The following is a 23,786-nucleotide window of genomic DNA, read 5'->3' as shown; positions in this document are numbered from 1 at the left end:
AAAATGTGGCACATATACACCATGGAATACTATGCAGCCATAAAAAATGATGAGTTCGTGTCCTTTGTAGGGACATGGATGAAACTGGAAAACATCATTCTCAGTAAACTATTGCAAGGACAAAAAACCAAACACCGCATGTTCTCACTCATAGGTGGGAATTGAACAATGAGAACTCATGGACACTGGAAGGGGAACATCACACTCCGGGGACTGTTGTGGGGTTGGGGGAGGGGGGAGGGACAGCATTAGGAGATACACCCAATGCTAAATGATGAGTTAATGGGTGCAGGAAATCAACATGGCACATGGATACATATGTAACAAACCTGCACATTGTGCACATGTACCCTAAAACCTTAAAGTATAATAAAAAAAAATTATGGAAAAAAAAAAAAAGAAAAGACCAAATCTACATCTGATTGGTGTACCTGAAAGTGACGGGGAGAATGGAACCAAGTTGGAAAACACTCTGCAAGATATTATCCAGGAGAACTTCCCCAACCTAGCAAGGCAGGCCAACATTCAGATTCAGGAAATACAGAGAACGCCACAAAGATACTCCTTGAGGAGAGCAACTCCAAGACACATAATTGTCAGATTCACCAAAGTTGAAATGAAGGAAAAAATGTTAAGGGCAGCCAGACAGAAAGGTCGGGTTACCCACAAAGGGAAGCCCATCAGACTAACAGCCGATCTCTCGGCAGAAACTCTACAAGCCAGAAGAGAGTGGGGACCAATATTCAGCATTCTTAAAGAAACGAATTTTCAACCCAGAATCTCATATCCAGCCAAACTAAGCTTCATAAGTGAAGGAGAAATAAAATACTTTACAGACAAGCAAATGCTGAGAGATTTTGTCACCACCAGGCCTGCTCTAAAAGAGCTCCTGAAGGAATCACTAAACATGGAAAGGAACAACCAGTACCAGCCACTGCAAAAACATGCCAAATTGTAAAGACCATCGAGGCTAGGAAGAAACCGCATCAACTAAGGGGCAAAATAACCAACTAACGTCATAATGACAGGATCAAATTGACACATAACAATATTAACTTTAAATGGAAATGGGCTAAATGCTCCAATTAAAAGACACAGACTGGCAAATTGGATAAAGAGTCAAGACCCATCTGTGCTGTATTCAGGAAACCTATCTCACGTGCAGAGACACACGTAGGCTCAAAATAAAGGGATGGAGGAAGATCTACCAAGCAAATTGAAAACAAAAAAAGGCAGTGGGTTGCAATCCTAGTCTCTGATAAAACAGACTTTAAACCAACAAAGATCAAAAGAGACAAAGAAGGCCATTACGTAATGGTAAAGGGATCAATTCAACAAGAAGAGCTAACTATCCTAAATGTATATGCACCCAATACAGGAGCACCCAGATTCATAAAGCAAGTCCTTAGTGACCTACAAAGAGACTTAGACTCCCACACAATAATAATGGGAGACTTTAACACCCCACTGTCAACATTAGACAGATGAACAAGAGAGAAAGTTAGCAAGGATACCCAGGAATTGAACTCAGCTCTGCACGAAGCGGACCTAATAGTCTACAGAACTCTCCACCCCAAATCAACAGAATATACATTTTTTTCAGCACCACACCACACCTACTCCAAAACTGACCACATAGTTGGAAGTAAAGCTCTCCTCAGCAAATGTAAAAGAACAGAAATTATAACAAACTCTCTCTCAGACCACGGTGCAATCAAACTAGAACTCAGGATTAAGAAACTCACTCAAAGCCACTCAACTACATGGAAACTGAACAACCTGCTCCTGAATGACTACAGGGTAAATAATGAAATGAAGGCAGAAATAAAGATGTTCTTGGAAAACAATGAGAACAAAGACACAACATACCAGAATCTCTGGGACACATTCAAAGCAGTGTGTAGAGGGAAATTTATAGCACTAAATGCCCACAAGAGGAAGCAGGAAAGATCTAAAGTTGATACCCTAACATCACAATTAAAAGAACTAGAAAAGCAAGAGCAAACACATTCAAAAGCTAGCAGAAGGCAAGAAATAACTAAGATCAGAGCAGAACTGAAGGAAATAGAGACAAAAAAAACCCTTCAAAAAATTAATGAATCCAGGAGCTGGTTTTTTGAAAGATCAACAAAATTGATAGACCGCTAGCAAGACTAATAAAGAAGAGAGAAGAATCAAATAGACGCAATAAAAAATGATAAAGGGGATATCACCACCGATCCCACAGAAATACAAACTACCATCAGAGAATACTATAAACACCTCTACGCAAATAAACTAGAAAATCTAGAAGAAATGGATAAATTCCTCGACACATACATCCTCCCAAGACTAAACCAGGAAGAAGTTGAATCTCTGAATAGACCAATAACAGGCTCTGAAATTGAGGCAATAATCAGTAACTTACCAACCAAATAAAGTCCAGGACCTGATGGATTCACAGCCGAATTCTACCACAGGTACAAAGAGGAGCTGGTACCATTCCTTCTGAAACTATTCCAATCAACAGAAAAAGAGGGAATCCTCCCTAACTCATTTTATAGGCCAGCATCATTCTGATACCAAAGCTGGGCAGAGACACACACAAAAAAGAGAATTTTAGACCAATATCCTTGATGAACATCGGTGCAAAAATCCTCAATAAAATACTGGGAAACCAAATCCAGCAGCACTTCAAAAAGCTTATCCACCATGATCAAGTGGGCTTCATCCCTGGGATGCAAGGCTGGTTCAACATACGCAAATCAATAAATGTAATCCAACATATAAAGAGAACCAAAGACAAAAACCACATGATTATCTCAATAGATGCAGAAAAGGCCTTTGACAAAATTCAACAATGCTTCATGCTAAAAACTCTCAATAAATTAGGTATTGATGGGATGTATCTCAAAATAATAAGAGCTATCTATGACAAACCCACAGCCAATATCATACTGAATGGGCAAAAACTGGAAGCATTCCCTTTGAAAACTGGCACAAGACAGGGATGCCCTCTCTCACCACTCCTATTCAACATAGTGTTGGACGTTCTGGCCAGGGCAATCAGGCAGGAGAAGGAAATAAAGGGTATTCAATTAGGAAAAGAGGAAGTCAAATTGTCCCTGTTTGCAGATGACGTGATTGTATATCTAGAAAACCCCATCGTCTCAGCCCAAAATCTCCTCAAGCTGATAAGCAACTTCAGCAAAGTCTCAGGATACAAAATCAATGTACAAAAATCACAAGCATTCTTATACACCAATAACAGACAAACAGAGAGCCAAATCATGAGTGAACTCCCATTCACAATTGCTTCAAAGAGAATAAAATACCTAGGAATCCAACTTACAAGGGATGTGAAGGACCTCTTCAAGGAGAACTACAAACCACTGCTCAATGAAATGAAAGAGGATACAAACAAATGGAAGAACATTCCATGCTCACGGGTAGGAAGAATCAATATCGTGAAAATGGCCATACTGCCCAAGGTAATTTATAGATTCAATGCCATCCCCATCAAGCTACCAATGACTTTCTTCACAGAATTGGAAAATACTACTTTAAAGTTCATATGGAACCAAAAAAGAGCCCGCATCGCCAAGTCAATCCTCAGCCAAAAGAACAAAGCTGGAGGCATCACGCTACCTGACTTCAAACTATACTACAAGGCTACAGTAACCAAAACAGCACGGTACTGCTACCAAAACAGAGATATAGACCAATGGAACAGAAGAGAGCCCTCAGAAATAATGCTGCATATCTACAACTATCTGATCTTTGACAAACCTGACAAAAACAAGCAATGGGGAAAGGATTCCCTATTTAATAAATGATGCTGGGAAAACTGGCTAGCCATATGTAGAAAGCTGAAAGTGGATCCCTTCCTTACACCTTATACAAAAATTAATTCAAGATGGATTAAAGAGTTACATGTTAGACCTGAAACCATAAAAACCCTAGAAGAAAACCTAGGCAATACCATTCAGGACACAGGCGTGGGCAAGGACTTTATGTCTAAAACACCAAAAGCAACGGCAACAAAAGCCAAAATTGACGAATGGGATCTAATGAAACTTAAGAGCTTCTGCACAGCAAAAGAAACTACCATCAGAGTGAACAAGCAACCTACAGAATGGGACAAAATTTTTGCAGTCTACTCATCTGACAAAGGGCTAATATCCAGAATCTACAATGAACTCAAACAAATTTACAAGAAAAAAACAAACAACCCCATCAAAAAGTGGGCAAAGGATATGAACAGACACTTCTGGAAAGAAGACATTTATGCAGCCAAAAGACATATGAAAAAATGCTCATCATCACTGGCCATCAGAGAAATGCAAATCAAAACCACAATGAGATACCATCTCATACCAGTTAGAATGGCGATCATTAAAAAGTCAGGAAACCACAGCTGCTGGAGAAGATGTGGAGAAACAGGAACACTTTTACACTGTTGGTGGGACTGTAAACTAGTTCAACCATTGTGGAAGTCAGTGTGGCGATTCCTCAGGGATCTAGAACTAGAAATACCATTTGACCCAGCCATCCCATTACTGGGTATATACCCAAAGGATTATAAATCATGCTGCTATAAAGACACATGCACACGTATGTTTATTGTGGCACTATTCACAATAGCGAAGACTTGGAGCCAACCTAAATGTCCAAGAACGATAGACCGGATTAAGAAAATGTGGCATGTATACACCATGGAATACTGTGCAGCCATAAAAAATGATGAGTTCATGTCCTTTGTAGGGACATGGATGAAACTGGAAACCATCATTCTCAGCAAACTATCGCAAGGACAAAAAACCAAACACCGCATGTTCTCGCTCATAGGTGGGAGTTGAACAATGAGAACACATGGACACAGGAAGGGGAACATCACACTCTGGGGACTGTTGTGGGGTGGGGGGAGGGGGGAGGGACAGCATTAGGAGATATACCTAATGCTAAATGACGAGTTAATGGGTGCAGCACACCAACATGGCACATGTATACATTTGTAACAAACCTACACGTTGTGCACATGTACCCTAAAACTTAAAGTTAAATAATAATAAAACTAAAAAAAAAAAAATCACAGGGAAGGATCCCAGTTGGCCAGGGTGGATCACGCTCCACCTCCAAATCAGTCACTGAGGGTAGAATGTTGGTTCCTGGCGTCACACTGAATGCAAAATTTAACTTTCACAAATTCAACTGTGAGAATTAAATGAGGGAAAAACAAAAGAGAGATTGCATCAATGATATGTGAGCCAGGAAATATGAATCTGCAGCTACCAAGGTCAGCCTCAACTCCCTGTGCTTGCCATAGCCTGGGCATCTGGAAGAAAGGTCAGAGGGTTCTTTCTTATACTCTGACCCCAAAGCCAGCCACTCCACCTGGAAATCAGCTATTCCCATACTGGGGAAAGAATGTCATTGTGGCATTGATGAAAAAAGATTATTTTATTGTTATAGGTATTTAAAGGATTTTCAAGGGCAAATATACTTACTTATAAATGAATTTCTCCCCACAAACTGATAATAAAATCTAAGCCCTGCTTAGGGCTACCTTGAACGCTTATTAAGAGGGGCTCAGAGTGGATATGGGAGGCTTATCCCTAAGCTATCACTGATAACTCCGAAGTGGGGTCCTGAAGGAAGGGAGCAGCTTCCATTTGGACTTTATGGTAGGAGCCATTGGAGGTGTGATTCCTCCCAAAAGGGAGGACCTATTTCCCGGAAGAATAGGGCAACAGTGCTGGGAGCCAAATAATTGAGATAAACAACATTGAACTCACTACAGAGGCGTCCACCGAGGGTGTAAGTGTCTCTAAGTGCCCTCCTCCATTTTGACATTCATGGGTCCACTTCCCCTCAGCTCCTCCCTGTGGCTGACCTCATGGCTTCCTGGTCCCATTGAGAGACCAGGATCACTTTTGTCATTGTCCAATTTACATTCACTTCATTCCCAAAGTACTGCCTGCTCTAAGGTTCTTGTGTCTCAATGTTCCTCCCACTCAAACTGTTATTCAGCTACAAAACATATTTACCTCCGATACTGTGTTACCCTCTCCACACAGAACCAGGCCAAAATTCCCTAGGGGACAAGAGAGGGCCTCAACCCACACTGCCTCCTCTTCACCAATCCCCAGACAGCATCCCTAGCCCACGCTTGTGCACCTCCTCTTTGCCCACCTAGTCTATTTCTTGGAATTTAGGGTTCACTTCCTAAATGCATGGAGATCTTAGCCCCTGGAGGCCACCATGCCATCTCAGTTTTCTAACAATCATCTGTCTCCAGGTAAGGTGGCCAGGTGAAATATTTGAAACATCTTTATACTAAAAACATATTTGTTGTTCATCCGAAATTCAAATGTAACTGAATGTCTTGTATTTTTATTTGCTATGTCTAACAACTCTACTAGTGAGGCTTCCATATATATGACCTCTGCCTGGCTGGTCCACCAGGCCACCAGACTTTCCTGAGCAGGTTTTAATATGCTTGAGTTCACCATGAGTAGAGAAGCCAGGCCCTCACTGATTTAGAGTATCCAGACTTTTGTGCCAAGTGTATAAATGTAATATTGGGGATTAGTAAGTGTCTTAAGAGTGGTATACTTTTTGGACACAGAAAATAATCTTTGGTTTTATCCATCATTAGTTATTAAAGAGTAATTAATGTTGTTAGAAATGGACTTTTTTTATTCTGTAAAATATACTTAATTATATAAAGCAAGTAGAATCAACAGGCCATGTTGCTTTTAGATACAAATCAGCTAAGAACAATATTCCAGTCAGCTCTCCTGTTTGACGGATCTCTATTAAAAGCAAACCTTCCAGCTTCCTTTCAACAAAAGTGGCCAAAACAAACATGTCTGTACGGTAGTCCCCCCTTATCCTCAGGGAATATGTCCTAAGACCCCAATGGATGTCTGAATCTGTGGATAGTACTGAACCCTATATATATCTACTATGTTTTTTCTATAAATACATACCTCTTACAAAGTTTAATTTATAAATTAGTTGCAGTAAAATATTAACAACAGTAACTGGTAATAAAATAGGACAATTACGACAATATGCCAGCATCACTACTGTTGCACTTTGGGGCCATTGTTAAGTGAAATAAGGATTCCTTGAACACAAGCACTGGGATACTGAGACAGTTGATCTGATTACTGAGCTTGCCTACTCAGTGACTAATGGCTGCCTGTCTACACTACCTACCCATTAGTCACTAATGCCAGGCACCTGTAATCCCAGATTCTCGGAAGGATGAGGCAGGAGAATCGCTTGAACCTGGGAGGCAGAGGTTGCAGTGAGCCAAGATCATGACACTGTACTCCAGCCTGGGCAACAGAAGGAGACCTGTCTCAAGAAAAAAGAAAAGAAAACAAAAAGGAATGCAAAAATCCTCCATAATCCAGTATATTTTGGCCCAGTCTTTTTGAATGCAGCGATATAAGTACTTTTAAAGAAACTAGGGCCAAGAGCCACCCTGCAGTCTGCTATGACCATGCCTATGAATAGCCACTGCACTCCAGCCTGGACAATGTAACATCTCTAAAAGAATTTTTTTTTTTTTTTTTTTTTTTTTTTTTTTTTTTTTTTTTTTTTTTTTGAGACGGAGTCTTGCTGTCGCCCAGGCTGGAGTGCAGTGGCGCGATCTCGGCTCACTGCAGGCTCCGCCCCCGGGGTTCACGCCTTTCTCCTGCCTCAGCCTCCTGAGTAGCTGGGACTACAGGCGCCTGCCAGCTCGCCCGGCTAATTTTTTGTATTTTTAGTAGAGACGGGGTTTCACTGTGTTAGCCAGGATGGTCTCGATCTCCTGACCTCGTGATCCGCCCGCCTCGGCCTCCCAAAGTGCTGGGATTACAGGTGTGAGCCACCGCACCCGGCTCTAAAAGAATTTTTGCTAACAAAATACAAAAGAAAGAAATCAACGTCAAACTGTACATAACTTGCTTTTTTCACATAAAAATATATCATGAAAATTTAAAATAGTTGCATAGTATTTATTATGTAAGTAAAAAACAATTTACTCAACCAGTTGCATACTGTTGGATACTTAGGTTGTTTCTAATTTTTCTTCTACCAGTCTTATCGTTGTACGTAAATTGTCTGCAAGTCAGATGATTTCTGTAAATAGGCAAAATACATAATTTATAATAAAGTATCTATTATTAAACTGAAAAAGTTCTATCTCACTAATAGTTAAAGAAGCACAAAATATGAAACTTTTAAAACAGCATATTGACAAAGATTCTTAAGGTAGCAGTACTTACTTCTGGAAATGCAATGGAAGAAGCCCTCAAACACCTTTGAGGGTGCTGAGGTACTGAATACAACTTCTGTGAACCCTTATTGCTTTTCTGCCTACTCAACATCCATTTTTCCTCTTTCTGTTAACAGCACCCACTATTCCTCTGCGGAATCCCTTCCCCAAATTTGAGTTGATGTGTCTTGAGTGGGGATGAGACCACTCCCTTGCTTGAGTGAAAGCATTCCATCCTATGGCCACAATGATTGGTTGAAGGATGGGTACACTTCTCTTGCCTATTTTCTATTTAATTTTTTAATTTAATTACTTCTACTTTTAAAAAGCCTTCTAGCTTCCTTTCAAGAAAAGTGGCCAAAACAAACATTAGTGTACAATAGTTCTCCGTTATTAATCCCAAGTTAACCCCAGGACTTTTATGAGAACTCCTGGAAGTGGGTGCTGTCTTTCCATGATTGTTTCTGTGGTAGGATATATCCAAATTGACTGTATTCTTGCCACTGTAACATAATAGCATATATCTGAATCTTTTCCAGTACTGAAAAATGGCATCTCATTGCTTCAATTTAATTGCTCTGGATATTACTGAATGTGACTATTTTCATAAACATGCTGGCTGCTTGCATCTCTTTTGTGATGTTGTGTCTATTCATGTCATTTGCCTCTTTTCCTATAAAATAACACAATAAAACTTTTATAAATTAATCACAAATTTTCTCTTAATTTCTTAAATGATGTTTTCACTGAACAAAGTTGAAAGTTTTTATGTATCCATATCTACTGAGCTCCCCATTATGATTCCTTCTGTTACTTTTTTGCTTAGAAAAATTTTCCATATCCAAAGATGAGATAAACCCTTGCCAATCTTTTTCTCTAGTATTTTGTTGCATTATTATTATTATTATAGTTAACCCTTTAATGTACTTGGAATTAGCTTTGGTATACACTGTGCCACAAAGCTCTAAATTTATTTTTCCCCAAATAGCTAGCTTAATTTCATCTTCCTTCCTTCCTTCCTTAATTTTTTTTTTGACACAGTTTGCTGTCACCCATGCCTGAGTATAGTGGCATGATCATGGCTCACTGCAGCCTTGCCCTCCTGCACTCAAGCGATCCTCCCACCTCAGCCTCCCAAGTAGCTGGTACCACAGGCATATGCCACCATAGGCATGTGCCACCATGTCTGGACAATTTTTGTAGTTTTTGTAGAGACAGGGTTTCACCATGTTGTCCAGGGTGGTGTCAAGTTCCTGGGCTCAAGAGATTTGCCCACCTTGGCCTCCCATAGGCGTGAGCCCCGTGCCTGGCCATATTTTCTAAGTACTATGTTATCTCTCCCTTTTACATATTCCTTCCCCCCTTGGGAAAAGAATACTTCACTTCACCAGTGTCACCACATCAGTGTCATCACACCTGCAGAATGGGCTTAATCCTAATCCTGGGGTTTTCTCATACATAGTGAGGAAGATGAGAAAGAAGGGGAGGCCAGAGCACCTGTTTTCTTTACAATGACAATCACCCCATCAGCAGGAGTGACATCAGGTCTGTAGGGCCCAAGAATGCCCCAAGATTGCAGGTGCAACATGCCCCATGATTTACAATCCCAGCCCATCATCCCCTTCTTTTTTGTTTTTTTCAGATGGAGTCTCAGTCTGTCATCCAGGCTGGAGTGCAGTGTCACGATCTTGGCTCTCTGCAACCTCCACCTCCCAGGTTCAAGCAATTCTCCTGCCTCAGCCTCCTGAGTAGCTGGGACTACAGGCACACACTACCATGCCCAACTAATTTTTGTCTTTTTAGTCCAGATGGGGTTTCACCATGTTGGCCAGGCTGGTCTTGAATTCCTGTCTTCAAGTGATCCGCCTGTCTCAGCCTCCCAAATTGCTGGGATTGCAGACAAGAGCCACGATGCCAGGCCCTTTTCTGTTTTCAGTCTTCGCCCATTGCACAAGTTGTCTCCCAAGTCCCTCCCTAAACCCTGGGAGGAGGTAGTTGGATGAGTTGAGTTGGTCTGCCTCTAATTACTGCTTATTTAATGTGATTGTGAATTTTAATATCATTAACACGGTGAGGGATTCTGAGGCAAATAGGAGTGGTGCCTGCACAGTTGGCTTCGGTTGGATCCTTTGCCATTTGTGTTCTTGGCTTATCTCATCCTGTGGTTTCAAGGCTGTGAAGGCTCAGCAGTGCCTTCCCTCCTTATCTTGTCTGTTTCTCCACACATCTTCCCTGGGTCTACTAATGTAACGGTTGGGTAGCATGGATGATTGTATATCTGAATATCTTTCTTTTTACCTACATAAGCTGACATGTAAACTTAAAATATTTTTGGTCACAACCCACTTCCTTCAAAGCTCTACAGAGCTCACTGAAGTTTTTTTTTCTGGGTTTAGTATTTTGGAAAAGTGTAAGGGTACATTATCCTCCTAAATGCTTGCAAAAGCTCTGCGCTCATGGAATTTACAGTCCAAAGGAGAAAAAATAAGTTATTTGTGAAGAAGAGTGCAATATGCTTTGCATTTAGTCTTGCTTTTCATAGTCTCCATCATCTTCATGAGATTTGGGGAGGAGGAAAGGCTCAGCCCACCCTTGGGTAATAGAAGTCACTCTGTGCCAGGACAGGAGTTAGGGAAAAGTTTCCGGGTAGAAGAATTCACTATATCTTGGCTCCTTGTGAAAGCAACCCTGGGCTAAGACTGAGCCTTGATTTCATTCTAGAAATTCCTGTTGGTTTTCACAACTCAACTGACTATCACTTTATGGTCACCCCCAGGGAGCTAGATGCCTCCTCAACAGGCCCCACCTGGTTGGTAAGCAGAGAAATTATTTTCCTTTCTACATGCCATCTAGTGACTGACTTAAAAGTTGTTGCATCTCCATTCCTAAGAGCTCTTGATTTGTTTGGGGATAAACCTGTCTCAAGCAGGGAATCTCAGCACTTTATTTCTTTTCAGTCCTTTAATCCTAATGCCAGGGCCTTACTCATAAAGCTTCGTAAATCTGTGGCCACTGAAATACCCTCTCTCCGCCTGCCAATAACTTCTTAAACACACATTTTTCATGGAAACTGTTATTAGCCAAGCTCTTCTCTGCCCTTTTTAGGGACACATCACTGTGTAGATTCAGCCAGGTACTTGTGGGTTCGGTTGATAAGACTGAGAATTCCTCGTGCCTCAGTTTCCTCGTTTGTAAAAATCGAGCTTGTAAAAATGGTATCTATCTCACGGCTTTGCTGTAAGAATCGAATGAAATAATGCACACGCACTTGCACAAAACCCGCTATATTATTATTACATTCTACTTTAAGACTGAACATGAAAATCATGCAAAAAATTGTTTGCAAATTCAAGGCAGATATTGTGTCATGCTTACTAGAGAATCGCTCATATTAAGTCAAGCACCCCTCTTAGGGCTGCAGGCTATAGGAACAGTTTCTATGGTCTATGAGTGTGCATCGATGAGGTTATCCACCCAGCCCCTCCACTTTGTGTGTCTGGGTCTCCAGATTTCATTATAAAGAGGCAGAGCCCATCAGAGAACTTGATCGGCAGCCAGGAACGGTTTTTTCCTGCTCTGGTCCTTTGTCAGGTCTTTGTTCCGCCCCTGGCTGCACTCTAACAGAACCACTTACTGGCGATTCACAGGAGGGGACCGGGCGGCGGGGCGGGGCCTGCGGGGCGCAGGGCCGGGGCGCGGACCCGGCGCAGCGATTGGGTTCACCCGGGGAGCCGCGCTGCGCGGAGTGCCAGGCTGCGGGCGGCGGCAGACCCGGGAGCGGAGACCGGCCCGCCGCCCCCGACGCCGCCGAGCACGTCAGCGGCGCGCAGCCGGGGCTCGGAGACCGACGGGCAGAACGACGGGCGGCGGCTGCGGCGACCGCGGGACGGAGACAGGCACGCGGCGGGAGGGGACCAGAATCCGCAGCTCGGGCCGCGCCATGGACGGCAGCGACAACGTGACCCTGCTCTTCGCCCCTCTGCTGCGGGACAACTACACCCTGGCGCCCAATGCCAGCAGCCCGGGCCCCGGCACCGACCTCGCCCTCGCCCCTGCCTCCAGCGCCGGCCCCGGCCCTGGGCTCAGCCTCGGGCCGGGTCCGAGCTTCGGCTTCAGCCCCGGCCCCACTCCGACCCCGGAGCCCACGACCAGCGGCCTCGCGGGCGGCGCGGCGAGCCACGGCCCTTCCCCGTTCCCTCGGCCCTGGGCGCCCCACGCGCCCCCGTTCTGGGACACGCCGCTGAACCACGGGCTGAACGTGTTCGTGGGCGCCGCCCTGTGCATCACCATGCTGGGCCTGGGCTGCACGGTGGACGTGAACCACTTCGGGGCGCACGTCCGCCGGCCCGTGGGCGCGCTGCTGGCCGCGCTCTGCCAGTTCGGCCTCCTGCCGCTGCTGGCCTTCCTGCTGGCCCTCGCCTTCAAGCTGGACGAGGTGGCCGCCGTGGCGGTGCTCCTGTGTGGCTGCTGTCCCGGCGGCAATCTCTCCAATCTTATGTCCCTGCTGGTTGACGGCGACATGAACCTCAGGTACAGATCTGTCTATTCCTTGGGCATCTGTCTCATCCCAGACGCGCGTTTACGGCCGTGGGCTCACGACGAAGGACAGAGGCAGTGGAGGGGTTGGAATTAGGCGTAGAGGAAGGAGGAGAAAAGGAGAGGAAGATGATGACGCCCGGGCTCTAGAAGTCAAGGCCGACCTGCAGGTTGTGCTGCTGGGGGAGCGAGCTAGACGGCGAGGGGGCTGCTCCAAGGCTGGGATTCCATGCGCAGCGCGGGCCCTTCAGCGGGGTTCCTCGCCGTCCTCCCCGAGCGTCGGGCTGGCAGCGCAGGTCGTTGTCCAGTGCAAGACAAAGAGAAGGGGCAGTCTGAACTAGAACTCGCCGGCAACGTAAAAGTAAAATAGGGCTACTGGCCCGTCAGAGAAAGTAATCTCACAGAGAGGGCAGGATTGTTGAGTTCCACCAACAAGTAGCAGTCGGCAGCTTTACCATGGCTTACCTTGCAGGGGTCTTGCAAGGAAGAACGCTCCTTCCCCTCAGCATTATCCAGGCTCAGTAGACTTCATAATGTCGAGGGCAGCAGTACCGAGACAGGGGGCTTGTTTTTCCTCCCTGCCTTGGATTCATATTCCATTGGTGTTAGACGTGCTGCTCTCTTGGCACTCTCCTCGGATGATGTAGGTTCTGCCCAGACTTCAACCCCGGGACTTGCAGTCTCCCCTTTCCACCTCTACTCAACATACAAGAAAAAGGTTGGCTGGCTGTTTGACTCAAAGCTCGTTCTGATTTCCGCCCATTCCCTTTTCTGCAGCATCATCATGACCATCTCCTCCACGCTTCTGGCCCTCGTCTTGATGCCCCTGTGCCTGTGGATCTACAGCTGGGCTTGGATCAACACCCCTATCGTGCAGTTACTACCCCTAGGGACCGTGACCCTGACTCTCTGCAGCACTCTCATCCCTATCGGGTTGGGCGTCTTCATTCGCTACAAATACAGCCGGGTGGCTGACTACATTGTGAAGGTAAGGCCCCTCTTCCCTTTCCATACTAGCTTGGAGAGCCCTTGATCTCTGACCCACAGTAGAAATGTTAGGAAGTTTGGAGAAGGCGGAAAGGATGAAAAGGACTTGGAAGTAGTTGCATGGATAAACTTTTTTAAAAAAAGTTTATGCTACGAAGATAACTTCCACTTTTGGGATTCCTAGAATGATAGCTTTAATTAAGACACAGCTTAATCAAAACCAGCATATGAGAACTATCAGTACTCATCGGAAGGAAACAGATCATAGCGGGGTGAGGAAGATGACAGTGTAATTAAATGGCAACATATTTTCCACTAATTGTATATAATTAAACATCAAAGCAGATTAAATAAAATTACTTTAATAGAATTGGTGCAGTATTTTACAAGTGCATGGCTATCTTTTCAAAAATGGAACTCTAATTCTGAGAAACTCTGTAGTAGGTTCCTTTAACATTTCATTAAATTTTTAAAAGTAAGTTGATACTAATAGGACAAAAAGTAATGGAAAACTTACATTGTAGTAATAGAACACACAAAATATTGGCTTTAAAGCACAAAATAAAATTGGGTCCTGGATAAATAATAGAGGTTATATTGACCTTACTAAATGTGTTTTTCTTTCTCCATTGCAATATTTTATATGGCTTCTAAAGCTAGTGAAAAGATGGGGGATTTCTATAATTTGTGCAATATTTCTCCTAAGGCTTTGATTTTTAAAAAAATGAATGCTTTCTGTAGCAGTAGAGATTTTAGTAGTTTAGTAGATTCTAGTAGTTGACTGGAGGAAAAAAATCTTTGTAAAATTAAGTTGTCTTTGAAAATTCAAAAACAGTAGTGAAAAAGAATAAACAATGACCAGGATGCTGCCTTCAGGTAATTAATCAAATAAAATACGTAACTATTACTGCAAAATGCACAGGCAAATTCCTTTAGACAAATGAAGAGAAAAAGAGCAACCCTAATGTTTCAATTATGTAGATTCAAGAAGACATAATCTTTTGTTTTACTTATTTTCTAAAGTAATCTGATTATATAGAGTCAGCTTTTATTAATATGAAAAGTAGAGAGTTCTTTTCTGTGCATATATCCAGCCTTGAGTAAAAGAAATCCTGCTCCATAATAAACATGTATATGTGAATGTAAAAATATATGTGTACATGTAAATATGCATATATTAATACCTGTAATAATATACTCATACTCTTGAGATGCATTAAGAACTTGTTAATCTTAATCATTAAGCTAATGCTATTAATGTGATGGCATTTACTATAAAACCTTAGGAAGTCTAAAAGTCAATCAAATGACCTATTTACACATCAAAAACAGAAGAAATATATTTAATATAAATGTATTAATAAATCAACGTATTTAATATTTAAATATAATAGACATCAATAAGATTTGCTACCTTTGAATTTAAGGTTAACCTAGCCCTATTCTTTAATTAACACACTATTAAGAAACGGTTTATATAATTGTTATACCTTTGCAAACACTTCAAAATGAGCATTCAATGTCAATGCTTGCCCAAATGGTTTAAAATAGTTCTAAGGGACTTTGGAGCCAATATTTCAAAGTGAAGAAATCGGACTGTTTGTCAGTGCTTTCAATGTGACATACTTTGAAATGGTATGCTTTTACATGTTAATAGCTTGGTTTCTGCCAATTGTGCATCTGTAGTATCTGTACCTTATATAATAATTATTGCAGCATCCTCTAGGGTAGAATTTGTGACCAGCTCAGATAAATTTTAAATAATTTTTTAAGAGTGTAGAGTTATGCCAGTCCCAAAGACTGCAAAAGGGATATCCCAGCTATCCAGGGAACCAGAAGCAACATTTAAGCTGTTCTCTCTGGATCTAGTTTCCTTCCCCTGCCCACTCCTCATTAAAGAAAAATAATAAGTTAACTACCAATATGAAGGAGAACTAGGAGAGGAATTTTTAGATTTCCGCCTTACAATTCATACAGCCTGTTTTATTTGAATGAGTGAAATGTACCAGTCAGAACATCAAGATGACACGTTTTATACAGAAGTCAGTTGTACTGTATCTAAAATCCATCTATTGTAACAATACCTAAGCATCATTCGAGACTTACAGATGGGAGGTTTCTCATGAACAAATAAAAAAGGGGAAAGTGGCCAAATTGCAAAGAATTCTTCACATCTTTATTTACATTTTTTTCTCTTACATAATCTAAGAGTAGGTAATTGTTTCAATATTGCAAGCAATCCTCTGCAATGTATTTTGAGGGTTAAAAAGATCACACGCTGAGCTTCAGACATTTTAATCAAGTTTCACAAGTTTTAACTCATGTAAAATGAGAACTAATTTCTTATGGAAAACATGGGGTTGGTTCAGTTCAGGGAAAGTAAATATCCACTTGTCTGCTCTAATGATCAGACCATACCTGGGGTATTAGGTTCAGTTCTAAATGTCCTGTTTTTAAGAGGCACATTCACATATGAAACACACGCTCAGAACAGTCAGGAGACCAAAACAAAGTTATGTGATGGAGGCTTTAAGTCTGGGGATGATCTGCCTGCCTTCCCCTGATAACTGGTTTTTAAGCTTTTGAAGAGCTTTTTTTTTTTTTTTTTGTGAGATGGAGTGTCGCTCTGTCAGCCAGGCTGGAGTGCAGTGGCGTGATCTCTGCTCACTGCAACCTCCACCTCCCAGGTTTAAGCAATTCTCTGCCTCAGCCTCCCAAGTAGCTGGGATTACAGGCATTCGCCATCACACCTGGCTAATTTTTGTATTTTTAGTAGAGACAGTGTTTCACCATCTTGGCCAGCCTGGTCTTGAACTCCTGACCTCATGATCCACCCACCTCAGCCTCCCAAAGTGCTGGGATTACAGGTGTGAGCCACCGTGCCTGGCTAGAAAAGCTGTTTTTTGTTTGTTTGTTTTTTGTTTTTGAAGAGCTGGTCTTTGTTGCTCCTGAGAGCCTATATCCAACTCAATGGCTAGAGGTTATAGAAGGTAAATTGTCCCTCGACATAAGGACAAGCCTCCAAACAATCAGAGCTGCCCAATGTGGCTCTGGATGCTTCCTGAAGAGGTGGCCTGCCCATCTTCAGAAATATTCTAAGGTCTCCATTTTGTGTTGGAGAGCATACTAGATGGGTGTTTTCTTCCGTGAGCTTAGGATTCTCTCGCCTGAGCTCATCTTCAACCATCTCATTGTAATTTTCTATTACTAGGTTTCCCTGTGGTCTCTGCTAGTGACTCTGGTGGTCCTTTTCATAATGACCGGCACTATGTTAGGACCTGAACTGCTGGCAAGTATCCCTGCAGCTGTTTATGTGATAGCAATTTTTATGCCTTTGGCAGGCTACGCTTCAGGCTACGGTTTAGCTACTCTCTTCCATCTTCCACCCAACTGCAAGAGGACTGTATGTCTGGAAACAGGTAGTCAGAATGTGCAGCTCTGTACAGCCATTCTAAAACTGGCCTTTCCGCCGCAATTCATAGGAAGCATGTACATGTTTCCTTTGCTGTATGCGCTTTTCCAGTCTGCAGAAGCAGGGATTTTTGTTTTAATCTATAAGATGTATGGAAGTGAAATGTTGCACAAGCGAGATCCTCTAGATGAAGATGAAGATACAGATATTTCTTATAAAAAACTAAAAGAAGAGGAAATGGCAGACACTTCCTATGGCACAGTGAAAGCAGAAAATATAATAATGATGGAAACCGCTCAGACTTCTCTCTAAATGTGGAGATACACAGGAGCTTCTATCTTGCTGAAATATTGCTTCATATTTATGGCCTGTGGTAGTGCACATGGTTAACATAAAAGATAACACTGGTTCACATCATGCATGTAACAATTCTGATCTTTTTAAGGTTCGCTGGTGTATTAACCAAACGTTGTCACAAATTACAAATCAATGCTGTAATATAATTTGCACCTGGAATGGCTAACGTGAAGCCTGAATTAAATGTGGTTTTAGTTTTTACCATCACCAATTTCTATGACTGTTGCAAATACAGAAGCTATTAGAAAACAGGGTCTTGGAAATGTAGAATTTTGGCGCACTATGAGGAAAAACAAGCTATCTTTGTAAAGCATAATTGAGTTTAATGTAATTGTTGTAAAAAAAAAAAAGTGTGCTTGCTCTACTTAAAATTCCTGACAATGTTGAATTTTGACCTGTATTCAGAAAAATTCCAAAACAGGTCAGTTAAATAAGGAAACATAGTATTTGTCAAACCAGTATCAGAGAAAAGTTACATTAATGTATTTGATTACTTGATCTGGTATCTACTTATTAATGAATAATCAACATTTTTCTAGTGGACAAGCCATGTTCTTTTCGACTTGTCTTCTGCATTTATGTAAACACACCCCAAATCAATTTATCTTTTGTAGGAATGATTTGGTTGGGAAATTTTTCAGAACCGCTCTGGAGCAGAACAAAACGGTACCTTCCCGGTCACCACTGGGACTGGGGGAAGGGACACCCTCCAGGAGAGAAAACAATTCGCCTAGATGAAGATCCCTGGGTGGTTCTCCATGCACTCGCCGAGGGGGTCTCAGTGGGTAGCCTCTCAGAGCAGCTCTGAGATTAAACTATCATCTGAGTTAATGGGTAATAGGCCCAGAAGAGTTCCCAAACCTTGGCACTTTCGCTCACTTAGCCAGAAGCACCCGGCCTGGCCTCGGCTTCCCGGTGGGGGAGCGGGGGTGGAGGGATGCGCAGGCACCTGGAAAAATCAGGGCACCGGGAGAAGCCGGCTCAGCTGATGCCGGTGATGAGTTTCTCTCATTGAAATCCTGCTGACCTCGAGCGCCTGGGTTCCCTTACGGATCAGCCCTTTCATCACAAAGAAAGCCCTCTTTCCAGATCATCTAAGGGTCATTGTGCCAACATCCGGGCGTGGAGAGTTTCCGTAGGGAGAAGGACGAAGAGAGGTCCCCTCGGCGGGGACGCGGGCCGGTGGCTGGAAGGGCGTGGAGGGCGCTGCAGCGTGCGAGCCCCGGCCGAGGGCCGTCCCCGCCTCCGCTCGGCCGCCCGGGCGAGCCGCCTATTTAGGGTGCGGCGGCGGGCGGGAGCGGTGCGCCCATGGCGGCCCTGGGGGAGGAGGTGCTGGACGGTTACGTGTTCCCGGCGTGCCCCCCCTGCTCGTACCCGTACCCATACCCGGCGGCCACCAAGGGCAAGGGCGCGGCGGGCGGCAGCTGGCAGCACCGCGGCTGGGGCTGCCTTCCCGCCTCCTCCCCCTCCTCGGCGGGCGCGGCCTCGTCGTCCTTCCCGGGCTGCGGGCGGCTGACGGCCGCCGAGTACTTCGACAGCTACCAGCGGGCGCAACTCATGGCTCTCCTGGCGCAGATGGGGCCGGGTCTCGGGCCGCGCGCCCGCAGGGCCGGCAGCTGCGACGTGGCGGTGCAGGTGAGCCCGCGCATCGACGCCGCGGTACAGTGCTCGCTGGGGAGGCGCACGCTGCAGCGCCGGGCCCGCGACCCCGAGTCCCCGGCCGGCCCCGGGGCCGAGGGCAGCACGGGCGGCGGCTCTTCCTCCCAGCAGCCAGCCCGTCGAGGCCTGCAGCAGGGCAGCCCCCAGAACGGCGCCCCGCGGCCCCTGCGTTTCCCGCGCACCGTCGCCGTGTACTCGCCCGTGGCCTTGCGCCGTCTCACCGCCTTCCTGGAGGGGCCCGGGGCCGCGGCGGGCGAGCAGAGGTCGGGGGCGTCGGACGGAGAGCGGGGGCCGCCGCCCGCGCGGCTTCAAGGCCCAGAGGAGGGGGAGGTGTGGACGAGGAAGGCGCCCCGGCGGCCGCAGTCCGACGACGACGGCGAGGCCCAGGCCGCGGTCCGAGCCAGCTGCGAGCAGCCGTCCGACGGTCCCGAGCTGCCGCCGCGAGAGGCCCAGGAGGGCGAGGCGGCTCCGCGGTCGGCGCTAAGGAGCCCGGGGCAACCTCCGCCGGCGGGGAGGGCCCGAGACGGCAGCGACGGACGGGAGGCAGCCGCCGCGGGAGAGGGGCCGTCGCCACGGAGCCCGGAGCCGGTCAAGGAGCGGCTGCGCTTCCAGGTAAGGCCTAGGGCGGTCAGGGCACAGGGGAGCCCGGGGGTGCGGGTGTCTTCCTGGGGCCTGGCCCTGTGACTGCTTCGGGCACTCGGAAGTGCCGGGCTTCCTTACGCGTGGGCCCCTGCCGTGTTTCCGAGACAGCCAGTGACCGCGATAGGTTCCTTCCCTGACAGCACAGCCTCACGTCCCCGACAGCCTGACTTGCGGCGGCGGCTCCACAGGCTGGCCAGGGCGACGCCCTTGGGACATTTCTTATAACCCACATATCTGCACTGTAGACCTCGCGCAGTGGGCGCATAGGCCAGTCCCGACCGCGCAGTTGGACTTCGGAGCACTTGCCGGCTGGAGAGCCGATTCCTAAGGGTCCCTCTCTCCCATTTCCGCACTGGATGTGGCAAAAGCCCTTCAACTGCTGGGGTTCTGGTCGGCAATTCTGATTTCCCCTTTACAAGCTTCCAGGCTGTTGGAAAGCTGGAGCTCCTAAAATGGCCCTTCCTAGGAATTTGCTTTGCTTTTTTAAAAAGCATCCCCGACTCAGAAATCCAATAGTGCGAAAGCATTTGGGCCGCTCAGTGTTGCCGCCCTAGAGCAGCAGGCTGAACCTTTAGAGGGCTGGGGCACGCAGAGGGCAGCTGTGAGCTGGCAGAAGTGGAAAGGCACAAGAGGTGGTGAGAAGCCCGACGGAGTCCTTCGCGGGCTCTTCCACGGCCATCACAGGCTGGTATTCCCTTTGAGGGGCGGGGTTGGTGGCGGTAGGCTGATTGTGCGAGGAGTGAATCGAGAGGCCAGAGCTTTCCAGCGTGGCCATGCAAGAGCTGTGTGTGATCTTAGGCCAGTCGTAACCTTCCTGGACTTAGCACAGTCTCACAGGTGAGCAGACTGAATTAAGTGCTCCCCAGAGTTCCTTCCAATTCTGAAAGGCTAACTCTAAAAACGTGTGTATAACTGGTTACTCACTGGGAAGTGAGAAGGGAAGTTTGGGTAACACTACTTTTGTTCATATTGAATATGAATTATGGCTTACGTACAACTTAGGTTCCTGGCACTACTAGTTGGGAATTAACTAGCAGCATGAAGAATGTGATCTTGGGTGAACCTTTAAAGTTCCTTAGATGTGGAGTCTTATTTTTCTTCAGCTTAATACATGTGTGCATAGTCTAAGATCAGGCTTTATCTTAAAAGGCCTCCCTACAGAATCCCAAACTTCAGAGAACTGTCTATTATGTCCATACTTATTCGTTTATCAGCCAGCCTTATGAACTGAGTTAATCTGGTATATGAACTCTAAGGCCCATGCTTGCTGAATTGTTTGACTAGGCTATTAAGCCCACTTAATTACTGTATTGAAGAGGCGTACCCAAACCTGACCCTGCTTGCTTTCATGATCTGAAGTTGCCAATTTCAAATATCAAGTAGATCCTTCCCAACGTCTGAAATGAAGGATAATTCAGGTGTTATGTTGGTTACATTGACATACCCTGTTGTTCAGTTCTTAGAGCAGAAATATGGCTATTACCATTGCAAGGACTGCAACCTCCGCTGGGAGAGTGCTTACGTGTGGTGTGTGCAGGGAACTAGCAAGGTAAGAAATACCAGGTGACTGGCGTCTTCTTGCTGAAAGCGTCAAGGCGATTTTAAGTTTATCCTCTTTCTCATCACAGGTTTACTTCAAACAGTTTTGCAGAACTTGTCAGAAGTCTTATAACCCTTACCGAGTGGAGGAGATTACCTGTCAAGTAAATCGGATGTTTTGCATTTTGTCTGACCTGGGCAGTTGTCGAGGGTTTTTAGTACAGTTTGAGCACACTTCCAAAAAGAGGCCGGGCCCCAAGACCTTAGGTTTCAACTGGCTTTTGTTAGGACTGGTAGAGACAATGCTCAGCTGGGAAACGGGGCCTTGGTGGTAGCTTCTTTCTGCCCTTGCAAATCTTGCTCTTGTTAACCTCTTCTAAAGCTGTTAACCTCACTTGCAATACGGAATACTTGTCTTACTTGCTACTTAGTCTAATGTGTAAGAAAATCAACAGAAACATGCTTGCCAGCTAACATGAGGTAGTCAAGGTTGACTTTTACCGAAATGCTTCTTATGAAGCACAACCTTAAAGTATTTAAGCACAGGGGGTTAGTTTGTCTTGCCTGAAAGCTCACAAAGGGACAGTTTAAGATAAATCTAAGTTGTCTAGCTTTATGGGGAGTTGACCATAATGGTAAGCAAGCAGTATGTTAACTAAGCATTGCTTAAGCACTTGCTTGCTATTAACTGTGCTAAGGGGCTTAGCTAATCTTTAAGAGGAAAGAAGTGACTACATTCGCTTCTTATCACACAGCTAATGGAGTCTGAATTGCCAGTTGAGACAGCCTGATCAATACACTTGACCCACGTTGGATATTTGGAAGCATTAACACTCTGGGGTGGTGGAGAGAAACTAAGTGTGGAAAGCCACTTAGAATCACTTAGATCAGGGCTGGGCATCTTTCTAAAAGAGGATGCCTTTAACCACTCTGCTCTTGGGGTTCATTGTCAAATTCATCCCTGACTTGTTCTCTACCCTTCCTCTTAAAAAGTTGTTGCAAAACAAACTTCACAATTCATAATTGGATCTGATGCAATATAGCAGCACTACAGCATGGTTAAACACCCACTATTCCTAGCCCTGTCATTGCTAGGTAGGTAGGGATGTAGAGGGAAAACAAGATTACTATGGGACCTTGCTTGGAGCGCATTCAATAAGTACTTGACTAGACTAGAAAAATGTTGAAGTCCTAGGAAATCACTAAGGGTTTATCTTCTGTATGTTCTTCTGTATTTTTTCCCCCAGAGTTGTAAACAAATGAGATGTTCCTGCCCATTAAAACTTCGCCACGTGGACCCTAAACGGCCCCACCGTCAAGATTTGTGCGGTAGATGCAAAGGCAAACGCCTGTCCTGTGACAGCACTTTCAGCTTCAAATACATCATTTAGGTGAAAGTCAGTGTTGCTGTGCATGGCTGATGGAGTAGACGAGTGAGCTTTTCTGTGCCTCTCCTCTCCACCTCTCCCTTCTCAAAATACTTCATGAAAGGCAGTGTATTCTGAAAAAGCCTTCAAATAAAGGTATTGCAACACGATTTATACGTTGCATAAAATCTGTCTTTGAAAATAAAGTTTCAAGAGCGCTTGTCTTGTGCTAACAGTCTGGGCCTGTCACTTCACCTTTATGAATGCTTGTTGATGGCATAGAGTGGGCCAGGCTCTGAGGTTAGGCTGCAGCCACTTGGAAAACAATTTAGGGGGTGCTCGTAGATGAGGTCTACTATTTAGGCAGGTGTGGAGGACTGAAGCTTAGAAGGAAGTTAACTGAATAAAAAGCCGCCTAGTGATCGTGCCACTGCACTCCAGCCTGGGCGACAGAGCGAGACTCCATCTCAAAAAAAAGCTGCCTAGCTGTAACATTAAGGCATTCTTTTGGGAGAGGTGGAGGCAGAGCCATTTCTTGGTTGCATGAGACCGTTGGAGGTTAACGTTGAGTAAGAATGCTGAGTGGCGGTGATGGGGTAGGTAAAGGCTTTAGTGTCCAGGTGACCTTAGGAGGTAAGCTACTAGGTGGAGGGAGGCTGGGAAAACTAACCTGACTCACTAGTCAGTTTGACAAATGTGGCAAAAGTGGGGCTTGGAACAGGGTGGCTGTGGGCAGCTAGCTGCTGTAAGACCCTGAATAACCCATCAAGTAGACTTTGTGTTTCTTCAAAGCTTTTTTTTTTTTTTTAAAGTAGGCCTCCTAAATGTACTTAAAGATGTCAAGTTAGAGGTGTAGGCCTTAGCCTGCGTCTTCACTGACTTAGTGCTAGTAGGGATGCCAGACTCTAACTGCATCTAGTAGCTTCTCACGACAACACTGAGGCCCCACTGCCAGAATGTTCCTAGTTGGGGATGGGACTGCGTTTAGAGCCTCAGGTGCATCTGATGAAATTAAAGTTGTAGTATTGGTTTAATT

The 23,786-nt window shown here is 45.0% G+C and overlaps 2 protein-coding genes across 2 annotated transcripts; both read left to right on the top strand.

Moving 5' to 3' along the window:
• The first annotated feature begins 11,972 nt into the window (after nt 1–11,972).
• SLC10A4 (solute carrier family 10 member 4) lies at nt 11,973–18,086 on the top strand. The gene is made up of 3 exons (XM_032135636.2): nt 11,973–12,781; nt 13,565–13,775; nt 16,986–18,086. Exons 1-3 carry the CDS (start codon nt 12,192–12,194, stop codon nt 17,496–17,498), a joined length of 1,314 nt encoding a protein of 437 aa, XP_031991527.1. The 5' UTR covers nt 11,973–12,191; the 3' UTR covers nt 17,499–18,086.
• Nucleotides 18,087–18,811: 725 nt separating this feature from the next.
• Nucleotides 18,812–22,985, top strand: ZAR1 (zygote arrest 1). The gene is made up of 4 exons (XM_032135974.2): nt 18,812–19,814; nt 21,301–21,393; nt 21,473–21,547; nt 22,631–22,985. The coding sequence occupies exons 1-4, from the start codon at nt 18,852–18,854 to the stop codon at nt 22,772–22,774; spliced, it is 1,275 nt and encodes a 424-aa protein (XP_031991865.1). The 5' UTR covers nt 18,812–18,851; the 3' UTR covers nt 22,775–22,985.
• Nucleotides 22,986–23,786: the final 801 nt, after the last annotated feature.

Source organism: Hylobates moloch, unplaced genomic scaffold (assembly GCF_009828535.3).
Source record: "Hylobates moloch isolate HMO894 unplaced genomic scaffold, HMol_V3 SCAFFOLD_17, whole genome shotgun sequence".
Taxonomy (NCBI): domain Eukaryota; kingdom Metazoa; phylum Chordata; class Mammalia; order Primates; family Hylobatidae; genus Hylobates; species Hylobates moloch.
Note: the sequence above shows the minus strand (reverse complement) of the source record. Positions and strands in the feature narration are given on the sequence as shown.